We start from the raw sequence: 22,984 nt of genomic DNA, 5'->3' as shown, positions 1-22,984 counted from the left end.
TTTCATGAAATATTCCTTCTAGATATTTTCTAATAACTTTTTTACATCATATACATCACATCTTTAAAAAGTGCTACATTAATTTCAAAAAAAAAATCCCTAGAAAGTGCAATCCAAAAGGGCTCTAAAAATTGAAGATGAAATGTCCAATAGAATTAGGCATGAAACGAAATCACCAACAAACCAAACAAAGAAGGATATAAAAGACAATTCAAAGGAGCATGTACAACAACTAAAGCAGGAAAACCAAGTAAAAGAAGCAACAAGATAGACCTGAAATGACCGAAGAAGAATAAACACAAAAACATATGAAAACAAATCAAAAAGCTTGTACAATAACTAATGCAGGAAAGCCAAGTAAAAGAAGCAACGAGAGAGACCTAAAATGAAATGGCGGGAAGAACATCATGCAAACGTTCCGCTTAAACAGTCTCAACCGAACCCCAAGGATACAACAGTAAATAGTTAGTGCAAGAATCAATATTTAGTCAGTTATGGATAACTGACTTGAGGTAGTCTACTCCAGGTAACCGACTATGATTGTTTATAAATACAGAAAGTTTCCATTGTATCATCTTCTGAGTGTTTCTTCACAACTTCTTCTTTTGTGTTTGAGTTTAACAAAATCGAACAGAAAAACGGATTCCAATTGTATCATTTCTTCTTCTAGTAAAGATTAAATTTTATGCAGCTATTATGGAAAATGCTGAACCCGCAACACTCATCACGTCATGGAAGTGTTACAAGTGCGATAAGGAGTTTAAAGACAAGAAAAGTTTTCAAAGCCACAACGATGATAGACATACAGCTGACAAATTTGTGTGCCCTGGCTGTAAAAGCCATTTCCCATATGCTATCGAACTTAGCCTTCATCTTGAAAAAGAGGTCTTTTTTTTATTTCGCTTTTTGTCAAGTCATTATGACTCTTGAATTACATTTCTATTTTTCACCTATCGCAAATTGAAATTGTCAAATGACAAATTAAGTGCTAATTTCATTATCAAATTAGATGGAGATGAAGATAGTGACAATAATAAAAAATAAAAATTAAGGATAGGGAGTGGAATAGGAACTAAATGTAGGTTATACTGTTATAGTTATCATGAAAAAAAAGTGTTCTTGGTATATATTTATAATTACATTGTGTTTCTATTTTTGATTTATAATTGTAGATATTATTCCTATAGAGAAAATTTGATTGATTTTGAACTCTGTGCTAATAGAATATATTGGATATTGATATTAGTAGTGATGGCTTAAATTATTTTGTATTAAAAAAGGTGGCAACAATGGATTTGAAGTTTAGAAATATTGATGAATATTGTTGTGTATTAAGTAAAATTAGATATTGATATGAGATTGTAGAAAATTTTTGGATATCTGATGTAGCATTTATAGTTGATACAATGGTCTGCATCAGAAGTTTTTAGGTAAAAGTGGAACATCAGAATAAAGATAAATATTTATTTAATGGTAATTTGGATGTTGATGGGTAGATAGTAGTGATAGCAAGTAAAGATAAATGAAATAGAGACTGTGAATCATTTTTTTGCTTTATATTTTGGTTATGAATTATAACTCAAAGGTATTATAGGAATTTTGAGAAAAAGTATAGCCTTTTTGATTTAGAATGTTACTTAAATAATAAAAATAGGGGAGGTAGGTATAATTTTTAGAACTTAAGGAAAACTTTATGCAATTGTCAAAAACCCCAATGGACGTATGTGCAATTAACCCTAATGAATTTGTTGGGCTTTTCACGAAATGGCCCTACTTTTATTATTTTCAGAAGAACCCCTCTATCTACGAAATTTCATTATTTTCTTCTTGTATTAGCTAATTTAAAGTGCCTCGAGTTGGGAGACCAAGGGCGATATGGGCCAAAATTTTGGTACCCCCGAGTGGGATAGAAAGAGAAATATTGCATAGCCATAAATGAGTGGCACGTTTAGTTGCAGAACAGTGGACCTTCCTCTTCTCTTCCATTATCAGATTTTCATATGTTCAAAATGTCACCAGTCCCAACGCCAGGCTCTTTCCATCTTCTTGGTTTTCTCTCTTCTTTGCTTTTTGTATTTTGTAATTATTTTAGTATCTGGACATAAGACATGTTTTCTAGTTTTGTTATGTTAGATAGTATAATATTAAGCTGCTATTTTAGACAGTTGACAAGAGAGAGAGAAGACCAATATGACCCAAATGCAAGAAACCAAAGGGCAAAAATCAAAATACATGCCCATGACGAAAACAAAAATAGGACTTTACATAATTGATTTTTGTAAGCTTTTCTCCATGCATGAATTGCCCTAAACATTTTTGTCAAACAAATTAGATATAATCACTCTGCAAAATGGGGAAGTTTGGCTGTTACAGTTACATGCCCAGCAGTAATAGTCTAACAAAACATGTACGTAGTCCAATCCTTACATTCCTTTCTTTTTTTTTGTTGGGTAAGATCCTTCCTCAAATTCTATGTGATTGTCTTCTCATTAACGTTCATTAATACTAGCGTACTAATACGTATTTATAGCGTAGTTCACGTCTTTCAATGCAGTGCCTCTGATTATTATGGACACAATTTAGTACTTAGTAGCGTGCTACTGGCAGCATTCTTCTTGCTCTTCTCCTTCTCTTTTGGCTTCTTCTCTTACTTCACAAATCTCCACCTCTCCTCTTTTATCTTTTCCTTTCAGAGATTGCAGAGATTATTCCTTCACTGACTTGTTCTTCTTCACAAGCAGATGGAGTAGTAGGCCTTTCTCAAGCTGAGAAATCGTGGAAAAACCTCAAGATTTTTAGCTGCAGAACAGAAAAGGGTACACCATTCGTCTCTTCTACACCCTTTCTTTGTATATTTTTTGCCTGAAACCTGATCAATAGGTGTAGGTTGCCATCTTTTCAGCAAGGCACGCACCAGCATTTGCCTCCTGGTAGCTTACTACTACTACTATTATTATTATTTTGGGTGGTTTTTGGTAGTGTTTAGCATTCATGCAATTGCTCCAGAGCCCACTTTCAGCATTTGCCTCTTGGTTAATTCTTTCAGTGCATAAAAAAGAAGTGATCTTGTGTGCTCATTTTTCCGAAAGAAGCAGAATCATTAGTAAAAGTGGAAGATTTTTGCTTAAAATTTAAGTTCAAAGACTAAGATCCACCTCTTCTTTTGACTTTTTTTGTTTTCACTTACTTACGATTGAAAGAACTTAATTGTCTTATTTTCTTTTTTTTAATCCAATAAGTGAAGTTTTGAACTTTACCAAAAAGAGAGAAAAATTTATCCTTACACCCTGTCAATTTTCTGATCATTTTAAGGTTGGCGTCTTTTTGTTCGGATTAAGGATTGGGGCTTTTGTTTTTGTAATTTTGTGGCATGGCTCTCTTTTCTTTTGGCAAGATCAATGAGTTATATTGGGGAGTCTGTACGAATCACAGGTGACTAAAGTTCATGTCTTTAACGATACTTTAGGAACTTTAGCTTGAAGCATGTGTACAAACTTTTAGCTTTTTCCTTTTGTTTCTTACTATTACCTAATTGATGCTTTGATGCGTGGTGCTTAGTAGGTAGTAGTACATCTCTCCACGAGGTAGAAGAGCACATGGTTCTGAAAATAAAAATGTTGACCTGTTCCTTTTTGAATCTCATTGACTTGTGGGCTCCCTTTGTTTTTAGCCTTGTACTGAGATGGTTAGAAGTATCTCTTTATAGCTTTCTTTATTGTAACAGCCCATATGGTATAAGTTATTGAGAATTAAAAGCTGTGGATGGAGCTGATTCTAGGATAAGTGAGCTTTCATATATCCTGCTAATCTAGGTAAGTTGACTTTTAGTGAAATGATTTCTTTGTTTGTCACTCACTGTTAGGCACAAAAATAGGCATCAATGATTGATTTTGTGGTGGGCCTAATGAGTTTATTCCACTACAATTATCATTGTAATCTTATGATGATTTTGTTACTCGAGTGCCAGACCATGAGTATGCGTTTTAGATCTGTTGAAACTGATGACAAGTTCCAGTCTTCATAATTTGTTGGCCGTGACTGTGTTGAGTACTGAGGATTTTCAATAGGCTAAATTATATGTTCATAACTCAGCCAACATACTTTGATCTCTTCATCAGTTCTTGTTATTGTTTACAGGGAAAAACATTTACAAGTTTTTCTAGTTTCATTTGCCATTCACTTTAATGTTCAGCAGTAAATTTGGCCTGCATGACACTTCCTCAATTCAGGAACTCGAGCTCGTTTCACCATGTGGGAATGACAAAGATATATTGATGCCTTTAGCATAGGCATGGAAGTTCAGTGTACTTTTCTATGTAAAGTATACTGTCTGTTATCTTCGTTGTGTTTGTGATGTTTTATTCTGTTGTTTTGTTGTGGCCTAGGTGAATTAAACTCTCTCCAAGTGCAGGAATTATTCAATTTTGAGGAATCATTTATCTGTGATAACTCAAAACAAGCTGTCTTCGTGCTATTATCTTGAACAACTATCTTGTTTGTTTGATTTTGATGATAGACTGTTTTAAGTCAGATTAGTTCATGTCGCTTTGTCTTTATTTTATTTTATTTTCTATACTTGGGAGATCTTGAACTGAGGAGCTCCTACTTATAATCCCTCCCACCTTACCACCCAATGCTCCCCCCATGACGTTTTGTCTTTTGTTTCTTTTACTCAACAATATAATCTTTTTCTCAAAGGCAGATGTTGAACCATTACAGCATGCCTGTAATAATGCATGCTATTTCAAGCTGGAATATACACCTTCACAAATGTTATATAGGGATGCAGCAATCAGTATTATTTATTTATTTTTATTCTGCAGCATATAGATGACTTCTTGAGATTCTATATCGAGCACACCTTCTTCCCCATGCACGGATTAAAAGCAGAAAGAAGAAATAAACGTTGTGAATAACTTTCTCTCCTGGTGACATATAATCAATAGCTTTTGTTGGGCGTTTTTGCTGCTCAATATAAATTTGCAGTCTTTAATAGAGTGATTGTCACATTTGTTGCATTTTGACATCTCTACTTAACTTGCATGTCGATCATTTACATAGCATCCCCTTTGAACCTCATATATACGTTGAATTTGTAATAAAGCTCACATATTTTTTCCCCAGGTGATTGTGATTTGTCTTTTAGAAAGGGGCCAAATATCCGTGATAGCTATCATTCCAAATGACAATTGGCAACCTGAAGCTAGGTGTGGATGTTGTCAGTGCACATAACCTTCTACCTAAAGATGGGCAAGGATCATCCAGTGCTTTTGTGGAACTCTATTTTGATGGTCAGAGGTTTCATACCACTATCAAGGAAAAAGATCTAAATCCAGTATGGAATGAGAGCTTCTACTTCAACATTTCAGATCCTTCTAATCTCCACAATCTTAATCTTGATGCCTACATCTACAACAATGTTAGAGCCACTCACCCCAGGTCTTTTCTTGGAAAGGTTAGCATCAGTGGGACTTCCTTTGTACCCTATTCAGATGCTGTCATCTTGCACTATCCTCTTGAAAAGCGTGGCATATTTTCTCGAGTACGAGGGGAACTTGGTCTTAAAGTTTATGTCACAGATGACCCATCGATAAAGTCATCCATCCCATTTAGTGCTGCTGAGGACAAACCTGTGGTGAATGAATCAACTAGAAATATGCTGCCAAACAACATACCTACTGTCAAATCTGAGACAAGACACACATTTCATCATCTTCCCAATCCCAATCACAACCAACAGCAGCACCAAACTCCTCCTCCTGCAGTTCCTCAGCAACTTACAAAGCATATGGCTGATGAGATGAAGGCTGCTGAGCCAGAGCCTCCAAAGCTAGTTCGCATGTACTCAGCATCTTCAGCACAGCCTGTGGACTATGCACTAAAGGAAACTAGTCCGTTCCTTGGAGGTGGTCGAGTTGTTGGGGGTCGGGTTATACGTAAAGATAAAACTGCATCATGTACTTATGATCTTGTTGAGCAAATGCACTTCCTTTTTGTTAGAGTTGTTAAGGCTCGTGATCTTCCTGCAATGGATATTACTGGAAGTTTGGATCCATATGTGGAGGTGAGGATTGGAAACTACAAAGGAACCACAAAGCACATTGAGAAGCAACAAAATCCAATATGGAATGTGGTATTTGCCTTCTCAAGGGAGCGAATGCAAGCGTCAGTACTTGAAGTTGTTGTCAAGGACAAAGATCTTGTGAAAGATGATTATGTAGGAACTGTCAGATTTGACCTCAATGAGGTTCCAATGCGTGTTCCTCCAGATAGTCCTCTAGCTCCAGAGTGGTACAGGCTTGCAGACAAGAAGGGAGAGAAAATAAAAGGCGAGTTGATGCTTGCTGTCTGGATTGGCACTCAAGCAGATGAGGCTTTCCCTGATGCATGGCACTCTGATGCAGCAACTCCTATTGACAGCTCAGCAGCTGCTGTAGCTGCAATACGCTCCAAGGTCTATCATGCTCCCCGTTTATGGTATGTGCGTGTTAATGTTGTTGAAGCACAGGACTTGGTTCCAACAGAGAAGAATCGCTTTCCTAACGTGTATGTGAAAGCGCAAGTAGGGCACCAGGTTTTGAAAACAAAACCTATTCAGGCTCGTTCTTTTAATCCCTTATGGAATGAAGATCTCTTGTTTGTGGCTGCTGAACCATTTGAAGATCATCTTATCCTTACAGTCGAGGATCGCGTGGCTCCAGGCAAAGATGAGATCCTTGGGAGGGTCATTATACAATTGGCCAAGGTGGAGAAGCGTGCTGATGACTGTATTGTGCATTCTCGCTGGTTTGACCTGGAAAAGCCAGTAGCTGTGGATGTTGATCAACTTAAAAAAGATAAGTTTTCTAGCAGGCTCCATCTTCGTGTCTGTCTAGATGGAGGCTATCATGTGCTTGACGAGTCCACGCATTATAGCAGTGATCTCCGTCCTACAGCAAAGCAGCTGTGGAAGCCATCAATTGGTGTTTTGGAACTTGGAATCCTTAATGCTGTGGGGCTTCATCCAATGAAGACACGAGATGGAAAAGGTACATCAGACACCTACTGTGTTGCAAAGTATGGTCATAAGTGGGTCCGAACTAGAACTATTGTTGACAACTTGAGTCCAAAGTACAATGAGCAGTACACATGGGAGGTGTTTGATCCAGCTACAGTTCTTACTGTGGGCGTCTTTGACAACAGCCATCTAGCTGATAAAAGTTCAAATGGTAGTAAGGACCTAAAGATTGGAAAGGTTCGAATCCGCATATCAACCCTTGAAGCTGGCCGAGTATATACACATTCTTACCCATTATTAGTTCTCCATCCTACTGGTGTTAAGAAGATGGGCGAACTGCATCTGGCGATACGCTTTTCATGCACATCTTTTTCAAACATGATGTACATATACTCACGCCCACTGTTGCCGAAAATGCACTACATAAGGCCTTTCACTGTTATGCAGCTTGACATGCTGCGGCACCAAGCTGTGACTATAGTGGCGGCAAGGCTTGGTCGAGCGGAGCCCCCACTTAGAAAAGAGGTGGTAGAATACATGTCCGATGTGGACTCCCACCTCTGGAGCATGCGCCGGAGCAAGGCCAATTTCTTCCGTCTCATGTCGGTCTTCTCAGGATTATTTGCTGCTGGGAGGTGGTTTGGTGACATCTGCATGTGGAAGAATCCAGTGATGACAGTGCTTGTTCATTTTCTTTTTCTTATGCTTGTATCCTTCCCAGAGCTGATTTTGCCAACAATATTCCTTTACATGTTTCTGATAGGAATATGGAATTTGCGCTACAGACCAAGGTATCCTCCACACATGAACACGAAGATATCTCAAGCTGAGGCTGTGCACCCTGATGAACTTGATGAAGAGTTTGACCCATTCCCGACCAGTCGAAGCCCAGACTTGGTAAGAATAAGGTATGATCGACTGAGAAGTGTGGCTGGTCGGATTCAGACTGTTGTTGGGGACATTGCAACTCAGGGGGAGCGTTTTCAATCACTGTTGAGTTGGAGAGACCCCCGTGCTACTGCAATCTTTGTTACATTCTGCCTTATAGCTGCATTGGTGATGTTTGTGACTCCTTTCCAGGTAATTGCAGCCCTGGCAGGCATATATGCAATGAGACATCCAAGATTTCGTTATCGATTGCCTTCGGTACCTATCAACTTCTTCCGTCGGTTGCCCGCGAAGACGGATAGTATGTTGTAAATTGGTGGCTGAATCTTCCCGTCAGCATCAGGGAAATAAATTATTCTACTTTAGGTCATAATCTAGCTTTTATGTCGACTGCTTATGTAATATGTTCTGGCCTAGGAAGTTCCTAAACTCACTACGTCGATACATGATGAAACAATCTGTTTGGCCCTGTGTACTTGTTATTTACTTGTAATAAAACAATGTCTTGTTATTTTTTTGATTGCTTTATCAAACAATCTGTTTGATAAACATTTCTTTCTTCCATGTCTCTGTTTGTGACACAGAACTAGATATTTCCTGAAAGGCTGGCCCCTTGGTATCAATAGTTGACTCTAGAAATCGATGAACGTTTCTGTTTATCTAAACCTGTACAGCTCTGAAAAGCGCACGATTAAAGCTAAGGCTCTGGAGCTTTTCATAAAATAATCTGTTGTGTGTGGATGAGATGAGATTCGGGAAGAAGTTGACCTTTACTAGTTCTCCATCCAAAGAACTTCAAATATAATTGCGCGGCCAACAAACTGACGTGCCTCCACCATTGCTCTAAAGAGAACAATTTCGGGAGACATTTTTATGCTACTACGTGCTTCCATGTCGAAGCAAAATTTTGAAGCTGCAAGCCTGCAACTACCCTTCCCTAGAAAAAGCCCAATGGAAAAAGCAAATTACATTCGAGTTGATTTTTTGGCATCAAGATGGCTGTCGTTTCTGTGGGTAAGAAGAAATCTAGAGCATCCAAAAAAGTTCAGACTGAGGATTTTGCTTTATTTCATTCCTTGGCCAAAATTTTGTTCCGAATTCCTGCTGCTCTTTTTCTCTTAATCCTCATTTTCCTCTGGTCTACTTCCACCACCTTTATTTCAGGTAACATTCTTCATGTGTGTTTGTCATCTCGGAAGCTCAACAACCTCTATTGCATATCTGCTGGGACGCAGCCAAATTTCCATATTCCTGTTCCACTCATCAACGGAAGTTCAGCATCCATCACCAGAGAAGAAAATGATGCTAGAAGCTTAGTTCAAACCACCTATAACAGCACGAAGAAAGGGAATGGGGATTCAGAAACTCTCTTTAACAGTGGAATGAAGGATGATACAAACAATGTTGGCAGTGTTGTGCAGGCGAACTTGGTTCCTACAGTCAACAACAGCACCAACTATGGTAGCAACAAATCAGCACCTCTCATTGGCAGCGAAAGAAAGAGTGATGTTCAAGCCGTTGATGGTGTGATTAGGAATGCAATTTCTACAGTCTATAAGAGCAGTAACAAGTACCTGGATGAGGAAGTGATGACGGCCTTGAATCAAGTGGAGGACCAGCTTCGTATTCATCGATCATGGATATCTTTTGATCAGAGCCACACAAATTGTGATGGGAGGGGAGTGTATGTTTATGAACTTCCCCCCAAGTTCAACAAAGATATATTGGCTCAGTGTGGTGATATTTTTCCTTGGGCTAATCTCTGTAAATATTTCAGCAATGACGCCTTAGGTGAGCCGATACAGAAGCTTGGTAAAGGCTGGTATCACACTCACCAGTACTCACTGGAGCCAATCTTCCATTCAAGGGTTCTAAAGCATACTTGTAGGGTATACAATGAAAATGAAGCCAAGCTATTTTACGTACCATTCTATGGTGGGCTTGACATCTTGCGATGGAATTTCAAGAATGTTTCAGATGATGTAAAAGACTCTTTATCCTCAGAACTGATAAGATGGCTTGAGACACAAAAGCCTTGGTTTCAGAAGTCAGGTAAAGATCACGTCTTTGTCTTAGGCAAAATCACCTGGGATTTCAGGAGATATGACAGAGAGTCATGGGGCACAAGGTTCTTGGAGCTTGATGAAATGCAGAATCCGATAAAGCTTCTGATTGAACGGCAGCCTTGGCGTATCAATGACATTGGCATCCCACATCCAACATACTTCCATCCCCAGACAGATGATGACATAATCACGTGGCAGCTGAAGCTAATCAGATCACGGCGTGGAAGCCTCGTGAGCTTTGCTGGGGCGGCAAGATCTGGTGCTCCAAAGAACATAAGATCCATCCTGATCGAGCAATGTACTTCAGCTAGAAAAGGAAACTGCAGATTCCTAAACTGCGGTTCAGGTGCTTGTGATCAACCCGAGTCACTGATTGAGATATTCATGGAATCTGAGTTCTGCTTACAACCTCCAGGTGACAGCGCAACAAGAAAATCAGTGTTTGATTCTCTTATATCAGGTTGCATTCCAGTACTCTTTGATCCTTTCACAGCTTACTATCAATATGCATGGCATTTACCAGAAGATCACGAGAAGTATTCAGTATTCATAGATGAAGATGCGGTGAGAAACAGGCAGGTCAATTTTGCTGAAAGGCTAGAGAAGATTCCTATAAAGGAAAGAGAGGACATGAGAAGGTATATAGTCTATGACCTATTACCTGGACTCCTGTATGGAGATTCAAATTCAAAGCTTGAGAAATTTCAGGATGCTTTTTCGATAACAATGAATAATCTGATTGAAAGGGTGAACAGATTATAGTGGATGGAGAGGTTGATAAGACATTTTGTTCGTGTAAATTATATTCGGTAGTGGTAAATGGGACCTTTTTTTTTTTTTTTTTTTTGAGAAACAGGGAGAGGATAGGGGATTTGTAGCTGCAAATAGGATGTCACTGAAAAGAGAATAATTTGTTTTGTTTGTCTGGATTGCATTTTTTTTAAAAAAATTATTGTAATGATTTGATATATATGAGGTAAAAAGATGATTGAAAAACGTAATAATTTTTCTTTGAAAAATTACTGTCCAAATAAGGTAATTCTGCTTATGTAATTTTAAATTTCTTTAAAGATAATTGTAAATTGTCGATTGCTTGCACTGCCATTCAATCTCCACTGCTCAGTGGTCTCTTTTTCTTCAATTTCTTAACTTGGTTCATACCTAAAGTTTACATAGGTATCTACCTAATACGCGCTGATCATTATTGCAGCGTAATTTGATATTCTAAAGTTCATTGTACGTATATTACTACAACTTTGGTAAAACAAATATTAATCATATGAAATGTGAACACATGTATTAAAGTCTCATAACTTGACGATCAAGAGTCCCTACAGCTGTTGTCAGATCTATCCATTGTCAGAAACTCAGATCATATCATATGTTACGACAAAAGAAGCATCAATTCAATATGCAAGAAAATGAACTGTAAATTGACATTAGCATTACTTAATGCAAGAATCTCGGAATCCTGCAGCAGTAGTTCTGTCCCTCTCAAACTCGGACGCGGGGCTGGAGCGGTTGTTCTGACAACCGCTCCGGAAGGTGTAACACCATTTGTACATGGTGTAACATCATCTGTACAAGGTGTAACAATAGAACAACAACGAGTAAAATAGAACAACATTTTTGTGAGTCCTACACAACGTGAAAATCGAGTTACAAAATGTGATGTGAACCGCACAAATTTCTAAGGCCTCATCCAGGCCGTGAACTGGACAACCGTCCAGGCCCCTCGTCCCTCAAACTCTGCCTCTCACCTCACCGCCTGCGTCTGTCTTCTGTAGTTTTGTCGTATTGCTTTTTCGGTCAAAGAGTCCAGACTTGAATTTTGCCCTTCCTATTGTCCAAATTCCTAACGAACAAGTGGAAACATATTCTTCGTCCAGAGTCTTCCCAAATCCAGAATAAACATTTTGCATCAAGAAAGTGCAATGGACCATGATGCCACAAAAACGGGCATCATTTTCCGAATTCTTGAACCAAATGCCCCTTCTTTCCAATTTTCAGCACAAAAGATTTCTCATTTCCCAAATGTGAACCCGGTTTCAAATTTGAGCATCTACCATGACCCTTTCACACACCTCACCAAAAAAATAAAAATAAAAATAAAAAGATAAAAAGGACTTGGTGTGCAATTAACCCTTTGCTAAGAAAGGGGTCTATTCTGGAAGGAAAAACCATAGCCTCATCCCATGGACGGACGGTGGCACACCATTCCCCGTTCACATCATCCCCACCCAAAATTTGCCCATCATTTCACAGTCAAATCCCACGTATGTTTGTGCTCCGTTATATTAGCTGCCCATCTGCCACGTGTAAAATTTCGGCGCCCACGAATACTTACACGGACTAGAGGGCATTTTATTATTTCTCTTGAAAATAAAAACGTCTCAATCGACAAAATATGTATAAAGTAGACCTACCCCTGCGCACAGTCCTCATGTTCTCTTTTTCAACTCGCCTTATCAGGAGATCATTTTGCGTGTCGAAGCAATTCTCGATTCTATCCAAAGCCCATCTCAAGTCCCCGCATATTTCGTCTGTTCCTTCAATTTCTCAGCCTGTCGCAGCAAGTTTTTTGAAATCTTGGTCTTGTCAAAGCATAAAAGACCCAGCTTTTCTGAATTTGAGGTCAGATCATACGATGGCCACCCAGTCCAGCGCCCCTCAATTAGTCCATGACTTCACTGTAAAGGTTTGTTTTGCTTGTTCTGCTTCTTTCTTTAACGTTTTGGTCTTTATTTGCGTGGTTGGTATGTGATTGTTTGTTGTGCATCTGATTTTGGGGTAATAATTTATTTGAGATAAAGAATACTACTGCAATCTGTTTCCTGGGTTTTATGTTTGTATTCTGGATTCGGAATATGAGATTATTTTTCAGAAGTTCGAACTTTATTTCTCAATGGAATAATTGACGGACTTGGTTGGTTTTGACTGTCTGAGGGTGAACCTGACTATTTGGTACACCCCACCCCCAAAAACCCCTCTTTTCTCTTGAAATAAGGAGGAGAGGTGTTAAAGTTCGAAGCATGTCACAGGCGGTGACAATCATGCCCGTTTTAAGATGAGAAAGAAAGGCCTTATCTTTCAATCCTGGAGTATTTGGTTATTATTATACTGGCAGTTATTCACAATTATTATGCGTAATGTTACAAGATTTGTTAGCCCTTGCTGGTTGTAGAAGTTTTCTAATGCTTTTTTTTTTTTTTTCCAATTGCAGGATGCCAGAGGGAATGATGTTGATCTTAGCCAATACAAGGGAAAGGTCCTTTTGATTGTCAATGTTGCATCTCAGTGGTACGGATTTTCAGCTTTTGATGTTTATACTGTTTGGTTTGTAATCTTAATAATGATTGAAGGATAAGTTAGGAAATATGCTCCTTGACATGGTTTTTCTTTTGAATAAACTGATTTAGCCATATGTAGACAGACAACGCATAGACAGACAATGCAAAGAAATGGCTTCAGTGTGTCTGGTGCATCAGTGCATGCGTACATATCAAAAGGATTTCTCTCCTTGTTGACCGAACCTTTTGGATACGTTCTAAAATGGCATACTGACAGAGTTGTTAATGGAATTCAAATCTGCTGCAGTTTTTCGTTGTTTGTTCATTCTTTAGGTGCTTCTCGTCCATGGTTGGTTGGTTTTTCTAGTCTCTGTTAATAAACTGTCCTTCTAAGCTTCGCATATGGTGAGATGAAAGAGTCTCGAGGAAGAAAAGGTTTTTATATGTTGAACTTCTTTTCTTCCGAACGGTTTAAGACTTTTCTACTCAGCAGTCACCGCCTAAGAATGTTTTCTTCCTTCTTCGATCCTCATCATGTGGTTTTTTTTTTTCCAAGTTTTCTTGGTTATCTTATCGCCTCAAGACTTGAAGCTGGTTCTTTGCAAGTCTATTGTTTTTCAATTCATCAAAATGGTTCTCCTGGATTTGTTAGTCAACTAGAAAGTGAAGACCCAACAGTCTTGCCCAGTTCCTGACTGTTGTTGTCTTGCATGGACTTATTTGATATCTTTTTCTTGCTTGACCTTATTTCTTCAATCTTACTTGGCATGTCCTATTTTCTGTTGATGCAGCGGTCTGACCAACTCAAACTACACTGAGCTGACAAAGCTATATGAGCAGTACAAGGATCAAGGTCCGAATCCTGTCAACTCTTTCTGCTCTTTAGTATATTAGCTGACTATAACTCGAAGTTTGGCTCTTGAACTTTTGAATAGGTCTGGAGATCCTTGCATTTCCTTGTAACCAGTTTGGCTCACAGGAGCCTGGAACTAATGAAGAGATTCAACAGTTTGCTTGCACCCGCTTTAAGGCTGAGTATCCCATATTTGACAAGGTATAATTTGCAGAAAAGCATCTTTATTGGTTGCCAGCTTTTATCATTGATTCCTTTAGTTTTACTCCCATGGTATTCATGGCTTCCCAGTTTTCCTTTTCCTTTTCCTTTTCCTTGTTGCTTTAGAGAAAACAGAGAGCTATGTGCTTGGCCAGTGTTTCTGGTCTTCTATGTAATGAGTTAGCGTATTTTATGTGTGTGGTGTGTAGACATTTCCTTATTATTTGAAGCCCTTGTTAGGATGTACAGGGCTGCTCTTGAAAGTTGTAGTTTTATGCTTTGGTTTGTGTTGACACTTGAATTCTTTGTAAAATGTTTTATTGTCTCCTATGTTATAGGTGGACGTAAATGGTTCAAATGCTGCTCCTCTGTATAAGTTTTTGAAGTCAAGCAAAGGTGGACTTTTTGGGGATAGCATCAAATGGAACTTCTCAAAATTCCTCGTAGATAAAGAGGGGCATGTTGTTGATCGCTACGCTCCCACCACATCTCCCTTGAGCATAGAGGTAAAAAAACTGCAAATGTCGGCTACAGTCTATGTATTAGGACATTAATTTAGTATGTCATCTCATCTTATGATGCTAACAAATAGTATGTTTCTTCTTACTCTTTGCAGAAGGACGTTAAGAAACTATTGGAAAAAGCTTAAGCAGAGCTGTTGACTGGAAAACTCGTCCGAATGGACGCTTCTGCCTTTGATCTTTCAAATATGTACTGTCACGGAAATATCTTTATGAATAAGCGGAATTGTGTTGCGGTTGAATGTGCTTTCTAGACCATATTTTAGTTTCTGCTACAGTACTGAAGTGTCTTTTTATTTGCTTAATTCAAGCAATAAAGCATGTTTGCTAATAGGCAAATGTTATGGTCCAGTTGAATGTAGTTTTGTGGTTTTCTTCTCCCTAGTCACTGTTGTAAAGCTTATTTTTATGTTGTTTTAGTTAAAAATAGTAACATATCGCCCATGCAGCTTCTCTTTGTTTGCTGATAGGCAAATATTATGGTCCAGTTGAATGTAGTTTTGCGGTTCTCTTCTCCCTAGTCATTGTTGTAAAGCGTGTATTTTTATGTTGTTTTAGTTCAAAATAGTAACATTTTGCCAATGCAGCTTAAAATAGTAACAACAATAAATGTTAATCTTTTCCATGTAGAGGGAACTGGGTTGTTGATGCTCCAACAGCGTGGCCCTTAAGTGACATCTGGATTAAGTGATAAAATTCACCCAAGCTAAGCAATATGGTGCGTACTAGAGAAAGTTTGCAGATGTCGCCTTCTGTGCATAAATTACCATTTTATATTTGCAGGAGGGGCATTGTGAAAACTGAGTACGCCCAATGAACATTTTTTCCCCCTTTTCGGTTTTTGTCCCCTATGCTTGGACTGGAGAACGGAATTTGACAATGGCGGTTAACTTGGTTTGAAGTTCAATAATGGGATGAGAATTTAGGCAAAAGCAATTGTATATCTGTTCTTAATGTTTTGAAACTCGGACTAGTGATTGATCCCGTTAAGCCACTGGTTTTCGGTTCAACCGATTCAACTGATCGAGTTATCGATACATTATTGTTTTCATAAACAAAAAAAAAAATTTAATTCATTATCTCTATTGCCTGGTGATACTCCTGTGCAGAATAAGCCCAGATTCAAATATTTCATACCTTCAAGTTTCAGTTTCATCTTTATCACAGAGAGATTTAAAAGAGATAAGTTTCAAATCTTAGTAAAAAAAAAAAAAGAGAAACCGTCCAAGGATTTTCGTACCTTCAAGCCTCATCTTCATCACAAAGAGAAAAGTTTCAAATCTTAAGAGAGAGAGAGCATATCCAAAGATTTTCAACATATTAACTTGAAGTAAACCACCGGCCTTTGAGTTGGTGGCCACCACTAAGCCATTTAAGACTTGGTGGGGTGAATCCTTGCCTCCCACCAATTGCCATATTAGGTGATCTCTTAAAAAATTTAGACGGGTGTACTATGATGGTTCAGTCCCCACCGGCCCCCCTAGACCCAGTTGAGTCTTCCCCTTATATTAGGATAGTGTAGGATGCTATAGATAAAGTGACGATTGATAAAAAAAAAATGTATATATATATATATATATTAACTTGAAGTATTCCTTTTCCAAAAATAAAAAAAATAAAAAAACTATGTACTCTAGAACAAATTTTTTCATAACTTGAAAAGTCAAGAACATAAATTTTCTAAAAATTGATGAATGTAATTTCTTTCAATCATACCAAAAAAAAAAAGAAAAAACCTAAAAAGTCGCAATAGAAAAAAAAATTTCAAAAGAAAAGAAAAGAAAAGAAAAATCGTCACATACAAAATATAAAGAAAATAAAAATTAAAATGATTGAACTAAAGATGTGGAAAAACTTCAAGAGGTCGAACTACATAGATGAAGATTTAGAAAAGGTTGGAAGTAGAAAAAAGAAGAGAGTAGAGTCCAGATTAGAAAGAGAAATTGAAAGAGAATAAGAGTTTGTAGATGAAATAAATTCATAGACGATAAAATACCTATGATTAGATGAGAAAAAAATGAAATTGGGAGCATAGAGACTGGAGATGGCGATGCAAAGAGACGAGGGGTAGGGTGAATATGAATAAGACGGTAAAATAGTTTACATAGAGCATGGAAGTTAATTTATTGGGTAAAATACACGGAACCCCCTTAAGGTTTCGCGAAAAGATACCTTACCCCCTATCGTTTAGAAACCTCCACCTAAATACCTTAAACTTCATAACTAAAGTGAAAATTGACCTGTAACCGGACGTGCGACTTAATGACGATGGATATGCGAGAATCCTTTGTAAAGAAAATCCTCCCTCTCCTATTCTCCTCCTAAATAACACAAATATTTTTTGATCTTCTCTTTTATGATTCAAGAATCATGACTGCGTTCTTTCCGCGGCAAAGTGATCGATCTGTCATCACCATTACATTCTACTCCTATATTTTAGTATCGGTTGCTTTTGATCAGGTCCCACCCTCAATCAAACCGGGCGACAGACGAGAAATGCTTTATGGAAAGAGTCATGTTTACAAGCTCGAGGAATCTAAGGGGCGGTAACAAAATGAAACAAGTAAGGAAGGGAAAGTACTTTCAGAGAAGAGTAAGGCATTCCAATTGCCAGTTGACCGATCCTTTTCATTCGATTGAGTTCCGACCTCGAGTTCAACACACGGGTAAGCTTCTTCTTCCTCTTCTCATCTTGAGTGTCTTTTATTATTACTGGATGTAACCTAAAAGAAAGAAAAGGATATCGCCGGAATCTAAAGCTTTCCAATTCGAATTGCCTTTCCCTGTCTTTGCCTAATTCGCTTCTTAACGCACAACATACCCGGCAAGAGCAGCTGATTCAATAGCTTTTCACTCCTCACCCCTTGGATGAAATTCTCTTTCATTTATGAGTTACAAGTGGGAATTGAATTCAATCTTAAGCTTCGGCCTTCGGTCTTCCTCTTAAGGGCACTTCACCAACCAACCAAAGAATGTCCTCTGCCTTAAGGCTCGGGTAAAGAAAAGATCTTTCCTCTGGTCTTCTTAAAGCAGCGGAAGCAAGCTAAAGATTTCATTTCCATTGGCCAAAGCACCGACCATCTCAAGAGTTTCGATAGCTTCTGATGGGCATTCTCTTTCTTTTAGGAGTTACAGATGGAAGTAAAAAGCATTAAAGATGCTCTTGTAACAATTTTTTCTTTTTTTTTTTCTTCTTTTTCTTTTGGAGAGACAAAGGTATTCGACCTACAACCGGTAACTCAGCCAGTTAAAAAGTCAATTTCCACTTTAGTTATGAAGTTTAGGGTGTTTATATGTAGGTTTCTAAACGATAAGGGGGTAAGGTGTCTTTTCGCGAAACCATAAGGGGGTTCCGTGTATTTTATCCTAATTTATTTTAGTATAAAAAATATACAGCTGGGCCTGGTGAAACCTTTTGCCTCCTCCACATGAGGTCCCAAAATCGAACCTAACCAGCATCCAAAAAACATCCCCACTTTTACAAAGCTTTCAAAAAAAAAAAAAGCTTTCATAAAAACAAAGGAAATTGTGAAGAAAATAAAAAATTGGGGTTTACTGGTTCAATCGATTTTTAGCGATTTAACGGTTTTTTCTATTTTTGATCGGTTTAATTGAAGTCTTCGGTTTTGGTATACAATCAAATCGGTGTCAAGATAGAATCGCTATTCAACCGGTCGAACCGACCTGTCTGATTCGATTTTAAAACACTAACTTTTTTGTATGATTTTTTTTTTTGAAAATTTCACCACAACCATCTTTTTTCACATTCGTACTCCTAGCGAGAGAGTCCAACTTGAAATTGAAAAAAAAGGCAATTTAAATGACTTAAGTTGTTCATTTCTTTGTTGTATTTCTGCTAAGTAGCGCACACTCTGCATTAATGTGTACATAAAATGACGCTTACAAAATTTAATCCACTGTTTTTTTTTTAAAAAAAAAATACACAAAGATCGGAAATCCCCCTTCCCCCCCCCCCGGGGTCCCCCCAACAAATACATAAAAAAAAGAAAATTACTTTGGAACCACGAAGCCAAAGCCTCAAAGTTCGGTAGTTTCTGCATTCTTGCGGGGGTTTGAGGCTTGACAACCATAATGGAAGGCCAATCTGCGAAAGAGCCACAATCAGTCTTCGACTTCACTATCAAGGTTAGATCTTTCTACCTTTTTCAACGCTTGAATTGATTTTGCATCCAAATATGTAAGTTTAAGCACCCTCCCAAACAAGTGGTCTTACGTAGCTCGATAGTAACAATTAGGAAGCATAATCTAAAGGGGGGATCTCCATATAGTTGCTGCGAAATCTATCTAAAAAGAAAGTGATTCGATTTTGATAAAGTTTTTCTTTAATCCTCTGATTCCAATGATTTCAAGGGCACATAGGGAAGCACTGAGCACTGTGAAAATTCTTGCAATGCTATAGAAAGTGCTCTAATTGGGTCTGAGAAAGCTACAGATGAAGTTGAAATCTACCTTCTATGAGTGTCTGTTGACAAGTGCTTCAAGTTGAGGAAATTTAAACTAACCTTAACATCAATCGTGATCAGCTGTTTAAAAGTAAAAAGACCAAAAACGGAGAGAGTCAAGTTATTTTTGAGAAAGCTACAGATGAAGTAGAATGTTTGATTTTTCACCTTCCTAGCAGTAAAAATTAAAATGCAGTTTAGTTTGTCCTACCTTTTCTTGTCTATGCTAAAAGCATACAAGAAGCCTGAATTAGGTCAGCATCTGTTCTTGCCAACTAACTGTCATTTATCTTCCCGCTTGAACTGTCCACTATAGCTAATCAATCAGTCTATAAAGGCGGGCTTTGAGGGATTGAAATTCATAGTTAATTGCTGGGCAGGAAGAGCAAGAAGCTGGCAAGATATTTAACATTGATGTAGTGTTGCAAATTGTTCAATTCTGGGAGATTATGTAGCATAAGGGAAGCTTCACTTAAGAGTTTCAGCTTATTGATTTATATGGATTGCAGGATGCTAAAGGAAATGATGTGGATCTGAGCATCTACAAGGGAAGGGTTCTACTAATTGTCAATGTTGCTTCAAAATGGTTGACATTTGCTAATCTATCGTCTGTCACTATGCTATAATTATGGTACCATTTTTTTCCCCTGAATGATTATGCTTCTTTCTTTGTCTTTTGGTTGATTTTTGATAGTGGGATGACCAATTCAAACTACATTGAGCTCAATCAACTGTATCAGAAATACAAGGAGCTCGGTATGCGTTTCATGGTTTTGTATTGCTTTGATTGTGTCTGATAGAAGGAATCATAGGTTTGTGCACCTGATATGGATTTCAAGTTCAGTGAGGTCGACATTATTTGAAGAGTTCCTGATTGTACTGTTGGAATCCTGAAATTCAATTACTTGCCTTAAGGCTAAAACATTGATCCGTTTCAGTTTATATATTTTTAGTGAGGCTGCATTAAGTAGTGTTCGTTTCATTGTGTGATAAGACTCTGCAAAACCACTGATCTTGCTTTCATTTCACATATAGGGCTGGAGATACTTGCATTTCCATGCAATCAGTTTGGTGAAGAAGAACCAGGAAGTAATGATCAGATCTTAGACTTTGTCTGTACCCGTTTCCAGTCAGAATTCCCAATCTTTGACAAAGTAAATCCCAATCGGCCAACCTTACTAAGAAAGGGTATTTTCAGAAGTGGATTGTTTTTCTGTGTCTAACAACTATCACCGTAAGCATGGCTTTGCCCAAAAATAAGCTTGCATATATAAATTTTGTAAACCAGATGCTTTTATTTTTCACTTTGCATTCTTTTTTCCAAGCAATTTAGTTGCCTGGTTTCAAGACAAAACATTTCACTTTGGACTTTGGAGAAGTACTATGTTCTCATTCCATCAATATCGTTAATCTAGATTGAAGTGAATGGTGAAGGTGCTGCTCCACTTTATAAGTTTCTGAAGAAAGGCCAGTGGGGGATATTAGGAGACGATGTTCAGTGGAATTTTGCAAAGTTCCTGGTGGATAAGAATGGGCAGGCTGTAGATCGCTACTATCCCACAACGTCCCCACTAACTATCGAGGTAATGCCTGCTCCTGCTAACTTCTTGATTGTCTTGACCTCTGTTAATGTCTCATGTTGACTTCAATAACATGATGATTAAAAAAATTTTATACTCATTTTCGTTTACATTCCCAATAAGATATCCTCAACCATTATCCATTATTACTGTGTAGTAATATTTCTTACGTTGTGAACTTCTTGTAATTGTAGCGAGATATAAAGAAGCTATTCGGTGTCCTGTAGTTTCCACAAGATACAAGGGTTTCTAAGGTCAGTCACTTTGCAACGACTGCTCCTGTATTGCTTCTAACATATCACTGTATCATGCTATGGTGCAGAAACTGTAAGGCCCTACAGACGGATGAATGTTGTATTCCATAGTGTGTAAAAATTATAGTTTAGCCATCTATTTAGCATAGCTTAAAACTCATTTCCAAATCAAACCAAATTGAACTTTTATTCTCATGTTTCATTTTTCACTCGTGCGCAAGAGGTTCTGTATGTATCATGGTGCAATAAGTTGCAGAGGAGCTGGAGTTTATATGATACACGAGTCTGATGCCTTTATTGTTAAACTTTACCTCTAGCTTGGCTTAGTGCAACCATCAGCAGAAGACCAACATGAGATTTCAGGAAGGATGGGGGCATTTACGGTAAGTGTAATCCAGTGTTGTTGAAATGTTTCATAGGATGCATAACAAAAGCAGGCTGCAAAGCTTAACTTGACCAGAGTCACCAGACAAGGCAACTCGGGATAAAATTGCTCATGATATGAGCTGTAGTTGCTTGGAAGCTACCAGTTTTATGTAACTCTTCTTCGGTCCCTTTATATTGCTTGCTTTCAGTCACTAATCTTATGCTAGAGCTTAAAAGTATCAGTTGCCACTTCTTTTGCCTGCAATACCACAACACAATTCTGGCTTTTACCGTATCTCCAGTTGAAGTTGATCCTACAGGATTCCTATGGTGTGTGAGTGGTGATTCGTGCAGCTGCATTGCCAAATGCCAACTCTTTTTTCTTTTGCTTCATTCTTCTTTTCATTTTTCATTCTAATGATTTTTGAACCAGAAAGAGAACACTTCAGCAAGGTGGTCCATGTTGCCTTTTTTATATCTTAACTTTGGGTTTCATTATCAAGGTAATACATCAAAGCAAGAAATTAAGTAATTTAACAACGCATGAAGCTGAACGTAATCAGCCACGTTCTGGTGCAATGTGTAATTGCTTCCTCAAACCATCAAAGCGAAAACCGACTCATAATCAACAATGACATATCGACTCTGCATGTAGAGAAGGGCTGAAGAAATGAACAGGACTTTTAACCCGAAAGAACAAAAGGAAAGAAGGAAACGGCTGCCGATCCTCGGTGTGTATTCTCATTGATTTGAGGGGCTTGTTAAGGGCCGAGGATCAGAAGCATCAATCAACCGCTTATTTACTCCTTTTAAATTTTACCACCATTATAAAACTATTTGAGTCCAAATAAAGATGCCCCTTCATTTGGATTGCTTCTTACAAGTTGGAAGAAAATGCTATGGCATCTTTTAGAATGGCATCTGTATGGCAAAAAAAAAGTTTGAAAACTTCAAAAACAAAAAGTTCGTTGAAACTTGAAAGCGAGCTTACTGAATATTCCAAAATGTTTTGCAAAAAGCGACCTTAGGAAATACTCCAAAAAGTGATCCAAAATGAATGGCTGTCCCTGTCCAAATTCCAGTGGAGCGTGGGTCCCGCAGTTGGTCGATCCATCAGTTGACTCCGTTGTCTTAATGATATATTACCGACCTGCATCCGGAAAACGTTCACAGTCTGCATCTCAGTCCTCTGGGCCGTCTGCAATTTCCCTGCTGAACACCTATCATCCCATCGGATAATGGCATCCCTATCTGAGAAAGCCCCTCAATCTGTCTATGACTTCACTGTTAAGGTTATTTCTTTACCTTCTTGTTTTGCGTGTTTGTAGCCTACACTTGCGGAAGATACATGTGTGTTTGGAATTGAAGTAACTGTACTACTTGTCCATCAACTTTGAGCAAGCCCGTTTAGTTTTTATGGAGCATAAAGTCTTAAATCCCAGTTGCACATTTTTCTTAGTTTTTTACCTCACTCAAACAGGTCTACTGAGATTTTTCATCTTTGA

General features: G+C 38.1%; 4 protein-coding genes across 7 annotated transcripts; all 4 read left to right on the top strand.

The window, feature by feature from the left end:
• Positions 1-2,594: 2,594 nt before the first annotated feature.
• LOC113703553 (multiple C2 domain and transmembrane region protein 7-like) lies at positions 2,595-8,402 on the top strand. Of its 3 annotated transcripts, XM_027224952.2 has the most exons (3): positions 2,595-2,816; positions 3,725-3,812; positions 5,125-8,402. In XM_027224952.2, the coding sequence occupies exon 3, from the start codon at positions 5,183-5,185 to the stop codon at positions 8,195-8,197; it is 3,015 nt and encodes a 1,004-aa protein (XP_027080753.1). In that variant the 5' UTR covers positions 2,595-2,816; positions 3,725-3,812; positions 5,125-5,182; the 3' UTR covers positions 8,198-8,402. The 3 variants fall into 3 exon arrangements, with proteins under 3 accessions (XP_027080753.1, XP_027080752.1, XP_027080755.1); XM_027224951.2 differs by lacking the exon at positions 3,725-3,812; XM_027224954.2 differs by lacking the exons at positions 2,595-2,816; positions 3,725-3,812 and adding an exon at positions 3,848-4,316.
• A 254-nt stretch (positions 8,403-8,656) lies between these two features.
• Positions 8,657-10,716, top strand: LOC113703555 (xyloglucan-specific galacturonosyltransferase 1-like). Its single transcript, XM_072061462.1, has one exon. It carries the CDS (start codon positions 8,881-8,883, stop codon positions 10,711-10,713), a length of 1,833 nt encoding a protein of 610 aa, XP_071917563.1. The 5' UTR covers positions 8,657-8,880; the 3' UTR covers positions 10,714-10,716.
• Positions 10,717-12,345: 1,629 nt separating this feature from the next.
• Positions 12,346-15,336, top strand: LOC140012913 (probable phospholipid hydroperoxide glutathione peroxidase). Its single transcript, XM_072061463.1, has 6 exons — positions 12,346-12,649; positions 13,175-13,251; positions 14,033-14,094; positions 14,177-14,295; positions 14,634-14,801; positions 14,912-15,336. The coding sequence occupies exons 1-6, from the start codon at positions 12,359-12,361 to the stop codon at positions 14,942-14,944; spliced, it is 750 nt and encodes a 249-aa protein (XP_071917564.1). The 5' UTR covers positions 12,346-12,358; the 3' UTR covers positions 14,945-15,336.
• A 1,594-nt stretch (positions 15,337-16,930) lies between these two features.
• On the top strand, positions 16,931-21,769 carry LOC113703608 (probable glutathione peroxidase 8). 2 transcript variants are annotated; one of them, XM_027225035.2, is made up of 7 exons: positions 16,931-18,962; positions 19,789-19,865; positions 19,974-20,035; positions 20,315-20,433; positions 20,695-20,862; positions 21,054-21,113; positions 21,431-21,769. In XM_027225035.2, the coding sequence occupies exons 1-6, from the start codon at positions 18,909-18,911 to the stop codon at positions 21,084-21,086; spliced, it is 513 nt and encodes a 170-aa protein (XP_027080836.1). In that variant the 5' UTR covers positions 16,931-18,908; the 3' UTR covers positions 21,087-21,113; positions 21,431-21,769. The 2 variants fall into 2 exon arrangements, with proteins under 2 accessions (XP_027080836.1, XP_027080835.1); XM_027225034.2 differs by lacking the exon at positions 21,431-21,769 and having other exon boundaries at positions 21,054-21,322.
• The last annotated feature ends 1,215 nt before the right edge of the window (positions 21,770-22,984 follow it).

Source organism: Coffea arabica, chromosome 8e (assembly GCF_036785885.1).
Source record: "Coffea arabica cultivar ET-39 chromosome 8e, Coffea Arabica ET-39 HiFi, whole genome shotgun sequence".
Taxonomy (NCBI): Eukaryota; Viridiplantae; Streptophyta; class Magnoliopsida; order Gentianales; family Rubiaceae; genus Coffea; species Coffea arabica.
This window is presented reverse-complemented; position numbering and strand designations above follow the sequence as displayed.